The 18,502-nt window shown below is 62.1% G+C and overlaps 2 protein-coding genes and 1 non-coding gene across 5 annotated transcripts; 1 reads left to right on the top strand and 2 right to left on the bottom strand.

Moving 5' to 3' along the window:
• Positions 1 to 52: 52 nt before the first annotated feature.
• On the top strand, positions 53 to 8,256 carry PLEKHN1 (pleckstrin homology domain containing N1). 3 transcript variants are annotated; one of them, XM_068538611.1, is made up of 16 exons: positions 53 to 890; positions 990 to 1,089; positions 3,543 to 3,689; positions 3,776 to 3,856; positions 3,977 to 4,049; positions 4,349 to 4,476; positions 4,549 to 4,680; positions 4,795 to 4,875; positions 5,642 to 5,717; positions 5,836 to 5,984; positions 6,120 to 6,248; positions 6,444 to 6,584; positions 6,752 to 6,883; positions 7,067 to 7,276; positions 7,531 to 7,579; positions 7,661 to 8,256. In XM_068538611.1, the coding sequence occupies exons 1-16, from the start codon at positions 808 to 810 to the stop codon at positions 7,771 to 7,773; spliced, it is 1,824 nt and encodes a 607-aa protein (XP_068394712.1). In that variant the 5' UTR covers positions 53 to 807; the 3' UTR covers positions 7,774 to 8,256. The 3 variants fall into 3 exon arrangements, with proteins under 3 accessions (XP_068394712.1, XP_068394713.1, XP_068394711.1); XM_068538612.1 differs by having other exon boundaries at positions 4,585 to 4,680; XM_068538610.1 differs by having other exon boundaries at positions 4,349 to 4,680.
• A 951-nt stretch (positions 8,257 to 9,207) lies between these two features.
• PERM1 (PPARGC1 and ESRR induced regulator, muscle 1) lies at positions 9,208 to 12,265 on the bottom strand. Its single transcript, XM_068537666.1, is given in 4 exon segments — positions 9,208 to 9,614; positions 9,734 to 9,806; positions 9,808 to 10,013; positions 10,255 to 12,265. Coding segments are annotated over 4 exon segments (2,697 nt in total).
• A 3,701-nt stretch (positions 12,266 to 15,966) lies between these two features.
• TRNAR-CCU (transfer RNA arginine (anticodon CCU)) lies at positions 15,967 to 16,040 on the bottom strand. The gene has a single exon. It is a non-coding gene; the product is annotated as a tRNA-Arg (tRNA).
• Between the last annotated feature and the right edge of the window lie 2,462 nt (positions 16,041 to 18,502).

The following is an 18,502-nucleotide window of genomic DNA, read 5'->3' on the forward strand; positions in this document are numbered from 1 at the left end:
CAGGGTCCTGTCTGGGGTGACCGGGAGGGCCTGGGGTGGCTATGCGGCTGGGCCGAGATGCTGTGTTGGCACCTGGGGGCTTTGAGGCAGCACCATCACATCCGGGGGCCGGGCTGTGGTGGCCAGTGTCTTACTCCAGGCTCTGCATGGCATTCCCCCTCACCATGGCTGTCCCGGGCGCACCTGGGAGGGTCATGGCCTCCCTCCTGGATTCTGGTTAAGCCTTGGGGACCCTGACCTTGATCTGGGGTGAGGATTGGACTGAGGCAAGAGAGGAGGCTGCGGGAGGGTCCTGGCTTCCCCTTACCCAGTTGCAAATTCCTGCTTCAACAGCTGAGAGTAAGCACACATGCCCTTACAGTCACTGGTGACTCAGCAACAGGCATTTAGGTGGAAACAGGATGTGTGCTCACATGGTGGGGAGGTCTGGAAGGGGATCTCTGGGCTCACGGAGCTCCAGCTCTAGGCACCCCCAGTCTGACACAATCACAGACTGGCCTTTGGGCCCCCTCCTCTACAGACTGGGGGCTCTTCACTGGGCGGTGAGAGGAGGGGAGCCTTTCCTCCCCATCCCCCACCCCCCCAGGCTGGCTGGCGTGTGTGGAGGACCCTGGACAGGGAACTGAAAGGCTCAGCTCAGCCTCAGGTAGGGGCCAGGTCCCTCCCAGAAAGGCTCCGCCTCCCCAGCCCTTGGGTACAGGACAGGCTGCCCCAGAGCCCCGCCCCAGGAGGTGGGGCAGGAGGCTCGGGACAGAGGGACCCAGACCTGTCGACCTGCTCTGCTCGGGCCAGCTGCCACCGCCGCCCATGGGGAACAGCCACTGTGTCCCTCAGGCCCCTAGGAGGCTCCGAGCCTCCTTTTCCAGAAAGCCCTCGTTGAAGGGAAATAGGTGAGGCGGGGCAGGGTACAGCTGCGGCCACTGGGTCACAGGATCTCCCTCCATCTGCCTCGGGGGCCAGGCTGTGAGCACCCCTTCCCTTGTTCCCAGAGAGGACAGCGCCCGGAAGCTGGTTGGCCTGTTTGGCACCGAGGCCAGTCCGGATGGGGACACCACTGCCGACAAGATCTTCCGCTACATCCCTGGGACGGTGAGCAGCCGGGCTCAAGGGGGTGTGGCAGTGGTGGTCTGCGTGTGACTGCGTGTGTGTGTCCTGCCTGTGCCGGGCCCGGGGTCTTCCCCGTCGGACCGGGGGAGTCAAGTCCACAGCACAGGGAGGAAGTAGGTGCAGCCCTGCCCTGGGAAGCTCATCGGCCGAAAGTCTGAGCAGAGTGAAACTGAGACCCGACCCTGAGTCAGTGGGGCGGTGGGGCGGGGCCTCCACGCCTCGCCACGTGCCAGCCCTGCCTGGGGGCCCTGGTGTCCGCCCCCCGCCCCGGGCCCTGGCCCAGGACAGCGTGTCTGGGCACGTTGGAGCTGGACAAGCACGCGTGTCTTGGCTGCTGCCGTGTGGGCACGGGCGTCAGGCTGGTGACGGGGCCGTGAACCGCCACGCCCCGCTGTCACTCCGAGAGCTAGGGGCTTCGGGTGCGCAGTGAGCCGGCCTCTCCCCTTCCCTTGGCCCCGGTTTCTCCAAGGGGTGTCCCTTCAGTGTCCACCGCTGCCTCGTCCCCCAGCAGCCCCTGCGCCCCGCCCCCGAGGCCCCGCCGCGGGGACGTGGCTCCCAAGCCCACGGCAGGCCGCCCCGAGCTGAGCACGACCCCAACCCCCTGCCCAGCTGGCCGAGGGGGAGAGACGCCCGCCCTTTAACCCAGCATGGCAAGGGGCGGGGCAAGGCTCTGCTGTGTGCAGGGGCCCTGGGGTGTGAGGGAAGTGACCCCCCAGGTTCTTGCCCCAGACACAACTGCCCTGCACCCCTCGGTCCTCACAGCAGCTGGTGTGGGCTCCCGAGCCAGCTTTCCAAGTGTTCCAATCAGGCTGTCCCCTCTCCTGCTCCCTGGGGTGTCCTGGGCTCCCTGTGGCCAAGTGCTGGCTTCAGAAACCGGGCTGCCTCAGAGAATTGGGCAGAGCACTTTTGACAAGTCCCAGCCGGCGTCCCTCTGTGTGGCCGCATCTCAGACCTCAACTCCTTCTGTCCAGGCCCAGGGCACATCGTGTGGTCCTGGTGGTCCTCTTGGGCCAGGACATGGCGGCCGGCGAGGGGACCCGGCTTGCTGAACCTCGGGGGGTGGGGCCGGGGGAGGAGCCAGCACTCCTGGAGCCCTGCCTGGGCGCGGGTTCTACACCCAGACGAGAGCCTGCCCAGCCACGGCCCCAAGGCTGAGCCCAGGCCACAGGGCCAGCTGTGTGGCCCTTCCTGCTCCGTGGCCTATTTTTCATGGGTCCCATCCGGCATCATTCCCCGCACTGGGTGTGGGTGCAGGAGGCCCCACCCAAAGGCGGGGACGCCAGCAAGCTGTGAGTCTGCCTGTTCACATTCCTGGGCTTGCCCAAGGGGTGGCTCAGCTTGGCCAGGGCACAGCAGCCCCTGCCAGCTCCCCAGCACGCCCTGATCCCAGACCTCAGCCCCTCCAGCCCCAGTTCAGCGCCCATCCCGGTCTGACTCCATTCTGACAGTCAAGCCCCTGTTTATAGAGGATTCTCTGTGTGCCAGGGTCAGCTGTTGGTGGGCACTGACCCTTCCTCCCTTCAGCAGACAGGCATTGAGCCCCCAGCACACTCCAGGCCTGTCCTAGGCCCTGGCCCAGCAATGGGCCCTGTTCTCGTATCGTTCTCACCCCATGACCGAGCCAGGTGATAAGACAAAGAAGTAAAAGACAGAGTAAGCCAGATGTGGCCAGCGCTGAGGAGAAACGTACAGGAGGACCAATGGGCGGGGGTCAGTGAGGCTAGAATGTTGGAAGGGCACCCAGACAGGGGCTTACAGAGAAGGGGGTCTGAGCCAGGCTCTGGATGGGGTGAGAAGGGGCTGGGCTGAGTGGTCCAGGCAGAGGGGGCAGCCTAGCAAAGGTCCTGAGACGGGCACGTGCCTGATGTGAGGGGAGAGGACCCCTTGGCCGTTGTCAGGACCTTGGCCTCCGCTGAGAGGGAGATGGGGGGCGTGCGGCAGTGTGCTGGTGGCTTGAAGTGGGCTGTGACGAGAGTACTTACACCAGGGAAATTGGCAAATACTACAAATCAGCCCCTCCCCCCTTTCTTGGTTGAACCAAGTTTTAAAATGTTAGTAGCCAACCCTGAGGTGTGGGAGGGATTCGAGCGTCGTCTCACCTGGACACCTGAAAACCCTTCTGACCAACAAGTCTTGGGAGGTTGAATAACCAAAATAAGGGAACGCAGTTAGGAAATAGCGAAGCTAAGGGTTGTATCTCCGTTGAATTGAAACCTCGCTGATTCCAAGACTAGACCACAGAGTTGTGACCAGCATGGAGGCTGTGTGTGTGTGTGCTGCATTGTTTTCACGTGAAGAGGCTGTGAGTGTGTACAGGGTTCTGTACACACGTGTGATGCTGTGTGGGCGTTCTTAACCCGTGTATTGTGAGACTGGGGGCCGGGGCTGCTGGCCGCTGGTCAGGCCCCCTCCCCTGAGCTCTGCCCCCACCCCAGAACATCCCGACCCTGGAGAGCCAGCAAGAAAACCTGGAGCAGCCTTTCCTGAGTGTGTTCAAGGCAGGGCAGCGGACGGCGCCCGTGAGGAGCCTGGGCAAGGTTGTGCACTACACCAAGGTCCAGCTGCGTTTCCAGCACAGCCAGGTGGGGGCCGGGCCGGGAGGGGCATGCTTGAGGGCCACCCTGGGGCCTGCCCCTAGCCCTCAGACCTTGGCCCCACTCTCCCCCAGGACATCAGCGACTGCTATCTGGAGCTCTTCCCCTCCCACCTCTACTTCCAGGCCCATAGTTCCGAAGGACTCATTTTCCAAGTGAGGGGAAGTGGGCAGAGGGAGGAGCTGGGGGAGGGGGAGAGAGCAGCCCCTTGGGAGGCACGTGGCCCAGTCCTGCTCGGGGTCCCCCAGCCCTTCCCTCCCGCTGTGCTCTGGCAGGGGCTATTACCACTGATGGAGCTGAGCGTCTGCCCGCTCGAGGGATCCAGAGAGCATGCCTTCCAGATCACAGGTGCGCAGGGGCACGGGGGTGCTGCCAGCGTGGACCTGGCCCTCAGGAGGGCGAGAGCACTAAGGCTGCTCAGTGAGCCTGGCCGTTGACCGGGCCCCAGGACCTTGGCGGGGCTCTGAGCATGTTGAGGGCTCCTGGCTTTTCCGCTGATGGGCAGACGTGCATATGCCGGGCTGGGGCGGAGGGCAGTGGGTTGGGGGCCTCCAGAGCTGTGCGCGTGGTCATCAGTGGCTCCCCCCAACCCTTGAGGAGCCTTCCCTGTGGCCGCTGGCCTAGCCTACTCTGCCTCTCCCCCGCAGGCCCGCTGCCCGCCCCCCTTCTCGTGCTCTGCCCCAGCCAGGCCGAGCTGGACCGCTGGCTCTACCACCTGGAGAAGCAGATAGCCCTCGTGGGAGGGGTGCCGCGCTGCCACCCAGCACCCCCTCAGGTCAGTGCTGGGAACCCCACGCCCCTCTCCACCCCCACTCTCCTCCTCCTGCCCCTGACCCCCTTCTACCAGGGCCCTCCTGAGAACGAGCTCCCCTGGACTCTGCAGCACAGGCTGACCCCGCTGCGGACGGCGTCAGGGCTCCAGGTGGTGGGCACCGCCGTCTGTGCCTCAAGGGTCAAGCTGCAGCATCTGCCCTCACAGGTGGGTGGAGGGGCGCAGAGGTGGGAGGAGGCGGGGGAGGGGTGCAGGCAGCAGGTGGGGGCCCTGGGTGTGTGCTGGTGGAGACCCTACTCCGCCCTGTGACCCCCCACACAGGAGCAGTGGGACCGGCTCCTGGTCCTGTACCCGACCTCCCTGGCCATTTTCTCCGAGGAAGCAGATGGGCTTTGCTTTAAGGTGGGTCCCTCCCCACTGTGGATCCGCCCCAGGGACGCGCCCTCTGCGTGGGGGTGGGAGGGGGCAGCAGCTCAGGAGGAACCTGTATTTCGGGGCCTGTTGGGGCAGAGAGCACTGGCCCCACCCACCCAGCCCACTGCCCTGGTCAGTCTGGTCTTAGCCTGACGTGGGCAAGGAAGGTGGGTGCCCTGCCTCAGCGTCCCGTGTCATCCTAGAGGGTCCTCAGGCACCAGCAGACCCATCACCTGGGGTGGGTGGCATGGGGGCCCCTAGGGCCCCTGAAAGGGGCCTATACCTCTGAGCAGGCATCTTCCTGGTGCCTGAGGCTTCTGCGTGTGCGTGTGCACGTGTGGGCATGGGCGTGGGTGTGAAGGTCCTTTGGGGCCAGAGCGAGTGTCATGTGCGTCAGGGTACGTTCTACTCTGGGGGTGATCATGGCTTTCAGTCACTGAGAAACACACGGGGGGCTTCCTCGTGATTCCTTCCCACCCCACCCCCCATCTTAGCGGGTGGCCCAGGGGACCAGTCCCCGACCGGTCCTGTGTCGGCCATTGGCTGGCGAAGGCCCCACCTGGAGACCGGGGGTGAAGGCATTCCCCAAGGACAGACGGGGAGTGCCTGGCCTCCCACGGGGTGTCGGCCTTGGACCTGCCTTGCCCTCTGCCTGGCGTCCAAGTGCCCACCAGCTCGGGAGGACAAGACGGGGCAGTGGGCACAAGGGTTGCTTCCCCTGACTAAGGCCTCGTCCCCCCTGGATGCCCCGCAGGGGGAGCTCCCGCTCAGCGCCATCCACATCAACCTGGAGGAGAGGGACAAACAGATCCGCTCTTTCCTGATCGAAGGTGGGCAGAGGCCGGGCCTGGGAGAGAGGGTGTGAGCCTAGTGGGCACCCAGCTCTGCACCGGGGCTTTGCAGGGGGCACCCTGCCTGCCAGGCCCCCTCACGGCATCTGTGTGCCAGGCCGTCTCATCAACACCATCCGTGTGGTGTGTGCCAGCTACGAGGACTATGGCCACTGGCTGCTCTGCCTGCAGACGGTCTGCCGCGGGGACAGGGCCTCCCCACCGCCCGGCCCCGAGAGCTTCCCGGGGCTGCGGGCGCCCCCACAGGTGAGGAGTCAGCAGGGGAGGTGCCGCCGGGCAGCGCCGGGCGCCGGATGAATCGGGAGGGTGGGCCTGGGCTCGGGGAGGTGGGGGGAGGGGCCCTGCCATCCGGCTCACCCTTACCCACCGCCGGCCGCCCAGGTTGTGGGCAGTGGCCGAGGCTCACTCTCCTCTGACGGACGGACTAGCTGGGACTCGGGGTGCCCAGCAGCCGCCTCCAGCCGCTCCACGCCTGAGTCCGCCGCAGGCTGCCCTGCCCGGCCCGCACCAGTGAGTACCTGGGGGGGATGGGCAGAGGACGGGGGCGGGGGACAATGAGGCGAGTTTGTGTTGGGGACCCCACTGCAAGTAGGACCCTAGTTCCTCAGGGGAGGGGACTCAGACTGGAGGGGCTCTGTGTAGCCTCAGAGGGGTATGTGGGAGAGGGCCCCGGGGAACCTTCTGGAAGGTCCTTGGTCCCCACAGGAGCAAGCCAGCCCTGGCTGCACCAGCGTCGGTGGGCACAAGGCAAAGCTGAGACGGGCCGGCAGCAACCGATCACCCAGGAGCAAGGCCCAGGGCGAGGGGCCCGGCCCAGCCATCCCACTGCACCTGAACCTGACCAAGGTGGGCCCAGCACGCTGACCCCGGCTCCAGGCATGGCTCTCCCTCCCGCCCTCCATCTCCCCGGCCTCCTCGGTCCTGGAGCCACCCAGAGGCCTCTTGCACGGAGAAGGGAGGGCTTGGCCGCTTCCAGCTCCGGCGATTCTGTCTGTTCTGTCTCTTGCCTGTAGCTGAGGCTGGAGGATGGCCCTGAGGCCCCAGACCATTCTCTGGAGAGACCGCACTCCCCGCTCTACGCTGACCCCTACACACCACCTGCCACTTCCCACCGCAGGGTCACAGACATCCAGGACCTGGACAAGGTCAGTCCCTTGCTGGGTGACAGAAAGAGCTGGACGTGGCCACAGCCTGAGGTTGAGAGGGTGCCTGAAGCCTGAGATCTGCTCAGGCTGCCGCGGGAGGCTGAGGGGGTTTCTGGGGCAGGGGCCCCTCAGCTGCATGGAGGTCCCAGCCCAGGGCCTCGGTCACCAACGCTCTCCTGACAGTTCCTCAGTGCGATGCAGAGCTCGCTTGGACCTGAGCCCTCGAACCCATTCCCCTTGGTCCCCGTGTCCGTGCCTGTCTCTGACCCCAGCTCTGGACTCTCCGGCCCCCACTTGCTCTCCGAGAAGGGAGTCCTGCAGGCCCGAGCCTCTCAGCGGCATCGCGGCTCCATCAAGGGCCGGGGGTCCCGGCCCCCAGGCTCCCCTCAGCTTGTGAGTAGCAGCCCCCACCCCGGGCAAGGGGTTCTGCAGGGGAGAGGAGACCGCGTGGGGCCTCCTGGGACCCTGAGGGAGCAGGAGAGATGGAAACGGGGGAAGGGAGGATGGGCGGAGACCAAGGACGGGAGCAGTGGCAGGAAGGGGGTGGGGGCAAGAGGAAAGGTGGGGGTGGGTTCTGGCAGGTTCCTGAGCTGGTCGCCAAGCCCGTCCTAGGGCCCATCCCTCAGACTTGTCATTGGGGTCCCCAGGTCTCTCCTGCGAGGGAAGTTGCGCCCGAACCCCCGCCACCTCCCCCAGGTGAGTGAGGGCCCTGCCTCTTCCTGGGGAAGCTCTGGGTGTTGCTTCCTGAAGGCACACAACCTCTGCCCTCCCTACCAGACGGCCGCCCCCCAAGGAGCTACGACAGTGTCTGGGACAAAGCTCTGTCACCTTCCCACCAGCGGTGGCCTCGAGCACCTGAGGCTGAAGGCGGGCTCGTCCAGTGGATCTGATGGCCACCAGGAGGCTGCTTCTCGGGACCACCTGCCGGCATCGACCCTGCAGGAGGGGCTGAAGCAGGGCCTGGGGCTTTTTAGTGGGGCCACAGGCACCCAGTATCGAGTCAGGGTCTGACCCCAGCAGGTGGAGGGGGCCTCCAGAACCCTGAGTTACCCTGGGCTCTTGAGGGGTCAGGAGGGCCTCATCCTTAGGACACCTTGGCCAAGGTGACTGGACGCCCAGAGGGGCCAAACCTCGGCCTGCCTCTCAGGGAAGGAATGAGGGAGGGGACTCGGGGAAGGGGCTTCACCTGGGAGAGGGAGGATGGCACAGGTGTAAAGGTCAGAGGGCTGAGAAAGTCAGGTTAGCGAGAGTCAGAGTATGTGAGGCCAGAGGGCACAAGGGTCTGAGACATCACAAGCAGAGGCAGGAAGGTGGCCTGGGCGCATGTGAGTGGGATGGTCGGGAGAAACCGGCAAGAGACTAAACAAGAAAGAAAGAGATTTTATTGGTGCTGTGTGTCCACGCATTCTGTCCTGAACAGCCAGGAGTCTCCTGCGTCCCGGGGACCCTGTATGTGCTGCCTCGGAGCTGGACGCCCACCCAGCACCTAGGCTGGCAGCCCCCTTGCTCCACTACTGCCCGCACCCTGCCCACCTTCCTGTCCCATCTCCGGCTCCTGTCAGCTCTGGGCGAACCCAGGTGTCCCGTCCCTCCACCTGATACCCTTGACTTCTGCCTCTGCCCCTCCTCCAGGGCTCCCCAGAGGAGGGGCTCCAGGCTCTGCCCTACAGACCCCCAGCCTGCAGGGCCCCTCTGGGTACCTGCTCACCATCTCAGGCAGGAGTCAAGGAGGTCTTGACCACAGACCCCTGGGGTTCAGGGGTTAGAGAGGCCTTAGAGGCCTCCAACAGCCCAGCCCACTTAGAAACAGGGCAGAGGGTCCCTGGGACGCCGCCCCCCAGCCTCAAGGCCCTCTGCCCAGATCTCCAGCTGGGGCCTCGCTGCAGCTCTGAAGCCCCATCATACCCCTCCCTCCAACAGGATAACCACATAGGATTAGGACTCCGATTAACTCTGGTTTCAGATAAACCACAAATAATTCCTTAGCATAAGTAGGTCTCATACTGCGTGTCTGAGATTCCAGTTTCACTGGACACCTTGTGTTTTTTGTTGCTAATCTGGCCACCTTACTAACCAGCTGCCTGCTTGGCCTACCCTCCCAGCCTTCCAGAATCTCCCCACTCCCAAGTGTGGAGCACAGCCTCGGCCTTGGCCACGGGCTGGACCCTCGGGTGGAGTCCAAGGGAGCCAGGACCAAGGACGCAGGCTCCTTCCTAGACGCCGCAGAACACGAGGGTCAAAGGGCAAGGCCTGAGGGCAGCACCTCATCCTGAGCACCTGTGGACATTTCCTCATCCTGCGTCTTCCTGGGCGGAGCCTGGGTCCTAGGAGCTGGGGCTGCGGCGCCCCCGCCCCACCTGCCGGCGGAAGTACCGGATAGCGGAGATGGTGCCGATGTTGGCCAGCAGAACTGCAAGAGAAGCACAAGACCTCCTGAGTGCCGGCTCCATTCCGGCCTGGTCACCACCCTCCATCCACACGGCGGGGTTCTCAAAGGATGGGGGGAGGCCAGCGGGGCGAGAGTGGGTCAGCGACGCAGGAGATCAGTCAGGGAAGAAACCTGCGCCTCCCCATGTGCCCCTCATCCCTGCTGGCCCAGCAGCTGGGACACCACCACTGCCCCTCCATTTGACTTCTAGACACCAGCCCCCCACCCCCCAGGCTCACAAACCTGTTTTCCAGGCGTCTGGGGCATGCAGGTCTGATGTTCTCACAGCCCAGGTAGCAAAGGCTACAAACACCAGGCACATGTCATTCTGGCTGAAGGTAAACGAGGTGAGGGGACCCCAGGGTTCCCCTAGGAAAGAGAAGCGTGTCCTGAGCTCCTGCTGGTGTCCCACTCAGACGCACCTGCCCTGGGACATGTCTCTCCTGGCCATGTCTGTCCTGAGACATGTCTGTCCTGAGTCACATCCTCCCCGTGATACCTTTGTCCCAAGACACAGGGTAGCATGTGGCATAGTTGAGTCAGGCTGACTTGGGCGAGTACGTGTGGGGCACCGTTTCCTGGTTTGTAAAATATCTTCCAGAGGGAATTTGAGCCTGCTCTGGCAGGCAGTGTGGCCTGAGCTGGAGCTGCCCCAACGCCTGCCTGCTACAGGCTGGGGGCAGGCACTGCTGTTATCTGGACCTGAACACAGGGTGACGGTCAGTGTGGAGCCAAAGCCCTGCTCGACTTGGGCTGCCCCACCTGGACCGGGTCCTGGGATGGCCAGGAGCTGGTCCTTCCTGCCCAGATCATCCCTGAGGGCCCCCACCAGCTCACAACCCAGGGTCCTGGCTTGCCCCTCCCCAGTGGCCCTCTTGGCCCAACTCCCTGGACAGTGTGTACCCAGGTCCTGGACAGGCCATGGGGTCCCCGCAACACACACCTGCTTGCCTGATGGCCGGGGTAAGCTGCTCCGCTGAGGCTGGGCTAGGCCCTGGTGGGGTGCCGGTCCCCACTTCCCCGGGGACTGACCTGGGGGGCTCCGTGGCCTGCATCTGGAGAAGGGCAGCCGGCCCCAGCGTGCCCCCTGACGTGTCCTCCCAGAGGAAGTGTTCATAGGCCTCGGGGATGGAGATGGGTATGGGATCTCCTGGTGGAGGGGCCAGCAGAGGCTCAGCCTGGAGGGGTGGGGCCTGGGCGTGGCCTTCCCGGTGCCTCGACCTCTGGGCTTGGCCATCCTGGAAGAAGAACTCGCACACATCCGGCCACTGGACTTCGGCCAGAGCCTGGCTAGCCTCTGCTTCCTCCTCGACATCTTCCTCCTCCTCCTCAATGGTGTCACAAAAGAAGAACTCGTAGGCTTCTGGGAGGGTCACCGCAAAGCAGCAGCTGGGCCCAGGCCCCGCTGAGGCAGAGGGGGCGGGGGGAGGCAGGTGCTTCAGGATCCGAGGCTGGGGGGTCCGGGGTCCAACGGCCACAGCGTCCCAGGCTCTAGACGCCCTGCGGCCCCCAGCTGCTGTCCTGGGGGCTGTGGCTGGGCAGGCTGGGCCCGAGGCCTCTCCTGACCCTGGCTCCTCGGGGCTGGGCACAGCCATGGAGAATCGCACTTTCTTCTTCTTGGGGGCTTGGATAGGGCCTGGCGGGGGCTCCCCAGTGTGGTGTCCAGGGGCACCTGCTGAGGGCTCCGCTCTGGGCTTCTGTCGGCCCCCCTCTGGAGACCGAATAGGGCTCGAACCCAGCTTGGCCACTGGGGCAAGCTCCAGCTCCACCCTGTCAGGCCCAGCCTCGGGGACGGGAGCAGGTGTAGACACACCCACATCAGGCCCAGCCTCAGGAACCAGGTGAGGCAGAGCTGTACGTGGAATAGCCTTTGAGACAGGCGTAGATGAATCCACCTCCAGCTGGACCACTGGGCCTGGCGTAAGCAGGTCCACATCCAGCCTAGGCTTGGAGGCAGGTGTAGACAGAGGCTCCTCGGGTTGCGGCTCGGAGGTGGGTGTGGACAAAGCCACGTCTGACTTAGCCGTCGTGACGTCTAGAGACGCCTCCAGGTCAAGCGTGGACATAGTGCGTGGCTCAGTTCTGAGGGTCATTCCGCTTAGGTCTGTGCCCTGCTCAGTGGTAGGGACGGATGTAGACAGATCCACACCTGGCCCTTGCCTGGCCACCTGCTCAGGGGCTTCTGGAGACTCTGGCCCCAGCTCGATCTGCCCAGCTCCTGCTGTCTGCCCTGTTGTCCCCACCCGGAGACCCTTCCCCCTGGACCCGGCCAGGCCAAGGCCGTCCTCGGCCCCGGCCTCAGGGAGCAGTAGGGAGCCCAGCTGGGTGGGAGCAGGGCCTGGGTCACCCAAGCGCCCACCCGCCTTGGTGCCTGCAGCCCGCCTCTTCTTTCGGCTGGGGCTGCGCAGCAGGGCTCCAGGGCTGCCAGGGGGCCTCTGGGGGGCAGCACTGCGGCCAGGGGAATCGGGGCTCCGAGCGGGCTCACCAGTGGGAGTAGGGGCAAGACCCCGGGGGGCTGGCCCCTGCAGAAGCCTCTGCCTCTCGCCTCTGGAAGACACTGGCCCCAAGAGGGATGAGCCCTGGACCAGAGGGGCAGCACCAGGGCTGAGGGACGGCCGAGCTTCTGACCGCACGGACATGCTGGGCATCTGCTGACCGGCCTCTGGGGCCAGCACGGGCTCACGCCAAGACCTGTTGACCAGCTGCCGGGTGGCTGCCTCGTCCTCCTCCTCAGAGCCGGGCCAGTCACTCCCCCTGGGGGACAGCTGCCCCTCAGGAAGGGGCGGGGGCCCTGGGGGGCTGCTGCCACTGCTGTCCCTTTGGTCAGTGTCACTGGACAAGAGCTCATCCCCAGAGGCCAGGCCAGCCTGCAGGAGGCCACACTCTTCGGCAGCGGCTGCAAACTCAGCCCAGTCCTGCTCACTCAGCTGGATGCTGTACTCAAAGTTCTCCATTCTGGGTCAGCAGAGGCACGTGACCCACAGACCAGGCTCTTCACGGGCCCAGGCCCGGGGCCCTGGCCGGCGCACACTGCCCCCACCCCACCTGCCCCCTGTGCATCCCATGCCTCCCTGACTCAGGGGCCAGCACTCCATCTCCGTCCTGAAAGAAAGCAGAACAAACAGAGAATCCAGAGGGAAGCTGTGCTGATCTCAAACCTGATGGCTTCCTGGAGCTAGAACGTCCGAAACCCACTTTCCGTGCTCCCAAACTGACCGCAGATGATAACGTTACAGTGACATATCGCTGCAGTCCTGCGTTCAAGCTGGTGAAGTTCACTGAGAATAGGGTTCCTCATGCTTGAGTTTTCCTCCCCAGGAGGAGTTTTCCTCCACAACGTTACGCATCTTCTGTTCAGCTGGGTCAGCCTCCAGCTTTCCTGCAGAGTTGTTGGTACCAAGGCCAACTCTATATAGCAAAGCCCATTTCAAGGACCACCCACCAGGGCTCAGTTTACCTGGGCGATAGCGCTGGACTATCCAACATGCCTCAGGTGGCAGCTGGCCGTGGGGGGAGGAGCTGCAGTGTCCAGCAGGTGACCAGTCTTTGGTGATGACCTTCCACTGGCCTTGGCTGGGACAGACTGCTGGGCTTCCTCTGAGCTTACCAAGGTCAAGCTAGTGCTGGCCAGAGCCTACTCAGGGGTCATCAGGGAGAGCCTGGCTCTGCCCCGGCCTGGGCAGGAGGTCCCAGAACAGAAATGAGCCTCCTGATTCCCACCAGCCCCCCTGGGGCCATCCTCAGTGTCTGTGCCCCTGACCAGATCTGCCCAGCCGGCAAAGGTCCCCTCCCCGCGTCTCAGTGAACTAAGGCAACCCTACCTGGCTGACAGCCCCTAACCTCTCAGCCCCCTACAGGGGGCCGCCCTTTGGCCCTTGGTCAGCTGCCACTGGACCCAGGGCGGTGGGAGGTCACTCTGGTCAGGCACGTCCTGCGATGGAGGTGCCGTGAGACCAGGGCACTGTGGCTTCCTGACCCCGCTGCACCTCGTCCCCCTCTCTGGTCCTAGGGGAGGTCCCTGTGGGGGCTGTCTGCCTTGGGCCCCCTTAGGGTGGGAATGAGGGGTTGACAGTACTGTACCTGGGACCCCACAGCCAGCCGGGGCAGCGAAGCTGGGCATCCAAGCTGCCTGTCCCAGAGCGGCATGGTGCAGGGCTCGCCACGCAGGCCCCACCCCCATTGCCCAAAATACCACAGCCCTGCAGTCACATGTCTCCTGCCAGGCGGCAGGGTACAGGCCACAAATAGATGGCATTTGAGGGGCTGCCAGCTACGTGAGGGACGACGCCTTCCTGGTCAGGTCAGATGCCAGTCAGAGAATGCTGACCAGCAGTCAGGCCCACAGGACCTCCCTTTCCCAAGCTGGAGGCTACTCTGCCGCCCGCCCTGTCCGAAGGCTGCCCTTTCCTCTTAAAGTGGCCCCGCCCACTGTGAGAACTCAGCCCTCCCCGCTCCTCCTGCCACCTCGCCTGCTGGCAGCCCCCCAGACCAGCCCAGGTGCTTCTGGGTCCCAGAGCTTCACCCTGACACCTGTGGGGAACAGAGGGAGCCACCGAGTGATGAGCCAGGAAGTGACCGGTCCTGGAATGTTCCTAGAGGTCATTTGGACGTGGCCACTGCCAACCTGGGTCAGGGTTTGCACCTCCCTGCTCTGGCCCCTCCCCTGGCAGCATCGTGAAGCTGCCGGTGGGGCTTGGGAGACAAGTGGGGTCCTTGAGGGCTCTCAGTGCAGGCACCCACATGGGAGTGGGCCTCTGAAGAGGGCTGGGAGGGGTCAGGGGAGAGCTGGTCACTCCTGCCAGCACCTCTCCCGACCTAGGCTCCTGCAAGCCGGGCCCAAGGCGGGGGTGGCAACGCAGTCTGTCTCTCCAGGAGCAGGGGTCTGGTGCTGCCACCCGCAGGTCACCAGGAGGAGCCGGGCAGGAGACATGGCCTCTGAGAACAGCCCCTTACAGGCACCACCCTGCCCAGTCCCCTGAGCACTTTTCCAAAATGTGTCCATCCTGAGAGGGACGCCAGGAGGACCCTCTTTCACAGTTGAGCTTGGTAAGGCACAGAGAGGGTGAGTGAGTTGTCCATAGCCACACAGCTAGTAAGTGGCAGAGTTGGGGCCCAAAGCCCTGCGCGGAGCCATCCTGCCCTTGAGGCTGGTGTTGCCTATCCGCAGCCTGGCCACTGTGACACACACAGGCCTCCCGCTGGGGACAGAGGAGGGAGTGGGGGGGCTGGACAGCAAACAGCGAAACTAACAGGTAAACAGGATCATTTCCGACAGCAACACATCTTAAGAAGGACCTAGAGTGAAGAGGAGGGTGGCCTCTGAGGAGGGTCCAGGGGATTGAGACCGGGCAGGTGGGGACCACGACAGCCGAGGCTTCGAGTGGAGGAGGCCGAGTCACCCCGGAAGAGCAAGGTCGGGTGGCGTTCTCGGCCACCCTGGGTGGGCAAGCCTGGTCTGGGGTCTCTCCTCGCTGCCTCTGTGTGTTGGGAAAACCCAGGTTTCCCTCCTGTGTCTCTCCTGTGAGTCTCCTTTACTGGTTGCCAAAAGTGTGCGTGGGGGTGGGGGGCTGACCCACGCCAGGCAATTCGGTGACATCAGCTGTGTGTCCGACAGGTTAACTCAATTCTGATAATATCTGGAGATGCTCAGGGGCTCAGTCCCACAGGCTGCCCCCAGCTTCAGACGCCAATGGCAAGGAGCAGGTCCCCAGGTCACCCACCACTTCTGTCCGACTTGGCTACAAATGTGAGATTCCCACGACCCACTGCCCCTCGGATTCAATTAAATTGCTAGAGGAGCTCAGAGAACTCAGGGAGACGTTCACTAACGCTCACCAGCTCATTATAAGAGGGTAGGGTGAAGGATGCAGGTGAGGGTCCAGGTTGGGAGACGGGCAGGGCTTCGTGGGAAGGGGCGTGGACGCGGCTCCACCCATCTCCAGCGCTCGGGATTTTGTGGAGGCTTCTTCACACAGCCATGATTGATTATTAACCCCATTTTCAGCCCCTCTCCTTTCTCAAGAGGATCGGGGCGGGGCTGAAAATTCCACGCTTCTCATCAGGCTTGGTCTTTCTGGTGACCAGCCCCCACAGGAGCCTCATTAGAACAAAAGATGCTCCTGGGCTCTCAGCAGGAAATCCCCAGGTTTTCAGGCACTCTGTGCTGGAACGGGGCGGAGACCAGTACCCCTGTCTTCTAATCACCCCACAGTCCTCTTCCCTGCTCATCAGGCTCTGAACTCGGTGGCTAAGGCTGTGTTGGTCAGCTTCGCCGCTGAGGGTGGTCCGTGTGTGACTCGTGCATCGCCTTCCTGTGGATGGAGGCTCGGGTCATTTCCAGTTTGCAGCTCTTCCGAGTCATGCTATGAACATTCTGGAACATTCCTTTTGGCGGGCTTGGAGGGTCGTGGGGTCCGAGGTGTTTGTCCAGCTCTAGAGGACACTGCCCAACAGTCTTGCGGGGTGGCTGTGCCCTCGCTCCAGTGTGTCTGCGCCCACACTGCCTACGGCCTGTCACCGCCTGGTGCAGCACTTCCCTTAAGAATGAAGTTACTGGCCATTGTCATTTTCTTTTTTAATATTTATTTATTTATTTGGCTGCACCGGGTCTTTAGTTGCAGCAGCCAGGATCTTCGTTGCAGCGTGTGGGATCTAGTTCCCTGACCAGGGATCGAACCCCTGGACCCCTGCATTAGGAGCACAGAGTCTTAACCGCTGGACCACCAAGGAAGTCCCCACTGGCATCTTCCTTTGTGAAGATGTCTCTTCAGTGCTTCTGCCTCTTTTCTATGCCTTTTTCTTATTGATCTGTAGGAGTTTGTTACCCATTCTGGGTAAGGATTCTGTTTTGAATATTTGTACTATGAATATCTCCCCCTCATCTCAACTTTTCAACCTCTTAACAGTGCCTTTTGATGAACAGAAGTTTTAAATTTTAACATAGTCCAAATTATCAACAATTTTCTTTATGCTTATCACTGTTTCTGTCTTTTTTTATTAATTATTTATTTATTCTCGGCTGCGTTGGGTCTTTGTTGCTGCGCGCGGGCTTTTCTCTAGTTGTGGCGAGCGGGGGCTACTCTTCGTTGCGGTGCGCGGGCTTCCCCTTGCGGTGGCTTCTCTTGTTGCGGAGCACGGGCTCTAGGTGCACAGGCTCAGTAGTTGTGGCTCACGGGCTCTAGAGCGCGGGCTCAGTAGTTGTGGCTCGTGGGCCCAGTTGCTCCGCGGCGTGTGGGATCTTCCGGGACCAGGGCTCGAACCCGTGTGCCCTGCATTGGCAGGTGGATTCTTAACCACTGTGCCGCCAGGGAAGCCCTGTTTCTGTCTTTTTACAGAGCTCTTTGCCTGCCCCCAAAAGTCACGAAGGTTTCGCCACACCCTTCCACGTTTTTAGAGCTCCACCGTTTTACCTTTCTCACCCACCGCGACTACAAACCGCGTGGTACTGATTTTCGTGGATGGTGGGTGATGGGGGTCCTGTCACACCTTTTGTTTCCACGTGGACACCAGTTGGCCCAGCGCCACATCACGACTCCGTGGCGCACACGTGTGTGTCTGTCTGTCTACAGGGCCACAGCAGCAGAGCCCCCCATGGACTCCCCAGACAGAGGAAGCTGGGAGGGTTTGGGGCAGGGGCTTTTCTACAGTTGCCATGGCTGCCCTGGAAGAAGCCAGTACAGGACCCGAGGGGAGGCTGTGGGGAGGGCGCGGTGGAGCTGGTTCCTTCTGAAGACCAGCTGTGGCTGGAGTTACCCGAGGCGTCCCCTCCGTCTCCTCGCCCCCCAATCATGGGCCTCCTCGTGGGAAGGGCTCTGGAGCACACGGGCATCTGCGCGCTTCTGACCCAGCTCCGCGCTGGGGGCCTTAAGTCTCTGTGGAGGCCCGCGAGCGGGTGTAGACGGACGGGCTGGAGGAGCCGCCGGGGAGTGGTGTCGCCGGGCACGCGGCCTGCGGTACCGCCGGACGCCACCAGAGGGCGAGCGGGCTCCACCGGAAGTCGGCAGAGCAGAGCCGTCGGCGCCTGGCTCTGAGAGGGCGGTGCGTTTGGGGGCGCCAGGGCCCCTTCCCGAAGCCACTTAGCCCCCTTTGAGCCCTTGACCTTGAGACATAAGCCCTCAAAAATAAGAGCCGACTTTCAACGAGCAGCTATTACACGCCTGGAAGTCTTAAATGCTTTACACAGATTATGGGTTTTTGACTTTTCATCTTTTAATAGTTTATTGATGTATAATTTAATATGATAAACTCCACATAAACTTTACACTTTAAAGTGTAAAGTTAGCTAAGTTTTGACATGTGTATTCACCCAGGAAGCCGTCACCACACTCCTGAGAGTGAAACGCCCGCCACCCCAAGGGTTCCTGTGCCCTTTCTGACGCCCCCCTCTGCCCAGGCAGCCACGTGGGCCTTCTTTCCCTTCTGTCACCGCAGTTGGGTGGCACCGTCCAGAACTTCATGTAAATGGGATCATACAGTAGGCACTCGTTGGTGTAGTACAAAAGAGTGCAGTATGACTGGCTTCTGTCACTGAGCATAATTATTTTGAGATTCATCTATGCCACTGTGTATGCCAATAGTTCTTTTTATAATTAATAAGCAGTGTCCCATTGTTGGACATGCCAAGATTTGTTTATCCCTTCACCTGTTGATGGACATTTGGGGCTATGCTACAAACATTTGTGTTTAAGTCTTTGTGTGAACATGTGCTTGCATTTCTCTTGGGTAAACTGTTTTCCAGCGTGGTTACCATTTTTTCATCCCGACCAGGAGTTCCTGAGAGTTCCCGTTGCTCCATATCCGCACCAGCACTAGGTCTGGTCAGACTTTTTAACTTTACCATTCTAGTAGATGGTTAGTACTGTCTCATTGTGGGGTTTTCTTGTTTTTTGTTTTTGTTTGTTTGCTTGCTTTTTTTTAAACGATTATTAAAGAGGGTATTTTATTTTATTTTTTAATTTTATTTATTTATTTGGTTGTGCCAGGTCTTAGTTGTGGTAGGCGGGCTCCTTAGTTGCGGCTCACCAGCTCCCTAGTTGTGGCACGTGGGCTCATTAGTTGTGGCATGCAAACTCTTAGTTGCAGCATGCATATGGGATCTAGTTCCCTGACCAGGGATCGAACCCGGGTCCCCTGCATTGGGAGTGTGGAGTTTTAACCTCTGCGCCACCAGGGAAGTCCCTCATTGTGGTTTT

This window comes from Eschrichtius robustus, chromosome 3, assembly GCF_028021215.1.
Source record: "Eschrichtius robustus isolate mEscRob2 chromosome 3, mEscRob2.pri, whole genome shotgun sequence".
Classification (NCBI taxonomy): Eukaryota; Metazoa; Chordata; class Mammalia; order Artiodactyla; family Eschrichtiidae; genus Eschrichtius; species Eschrichtius robustus.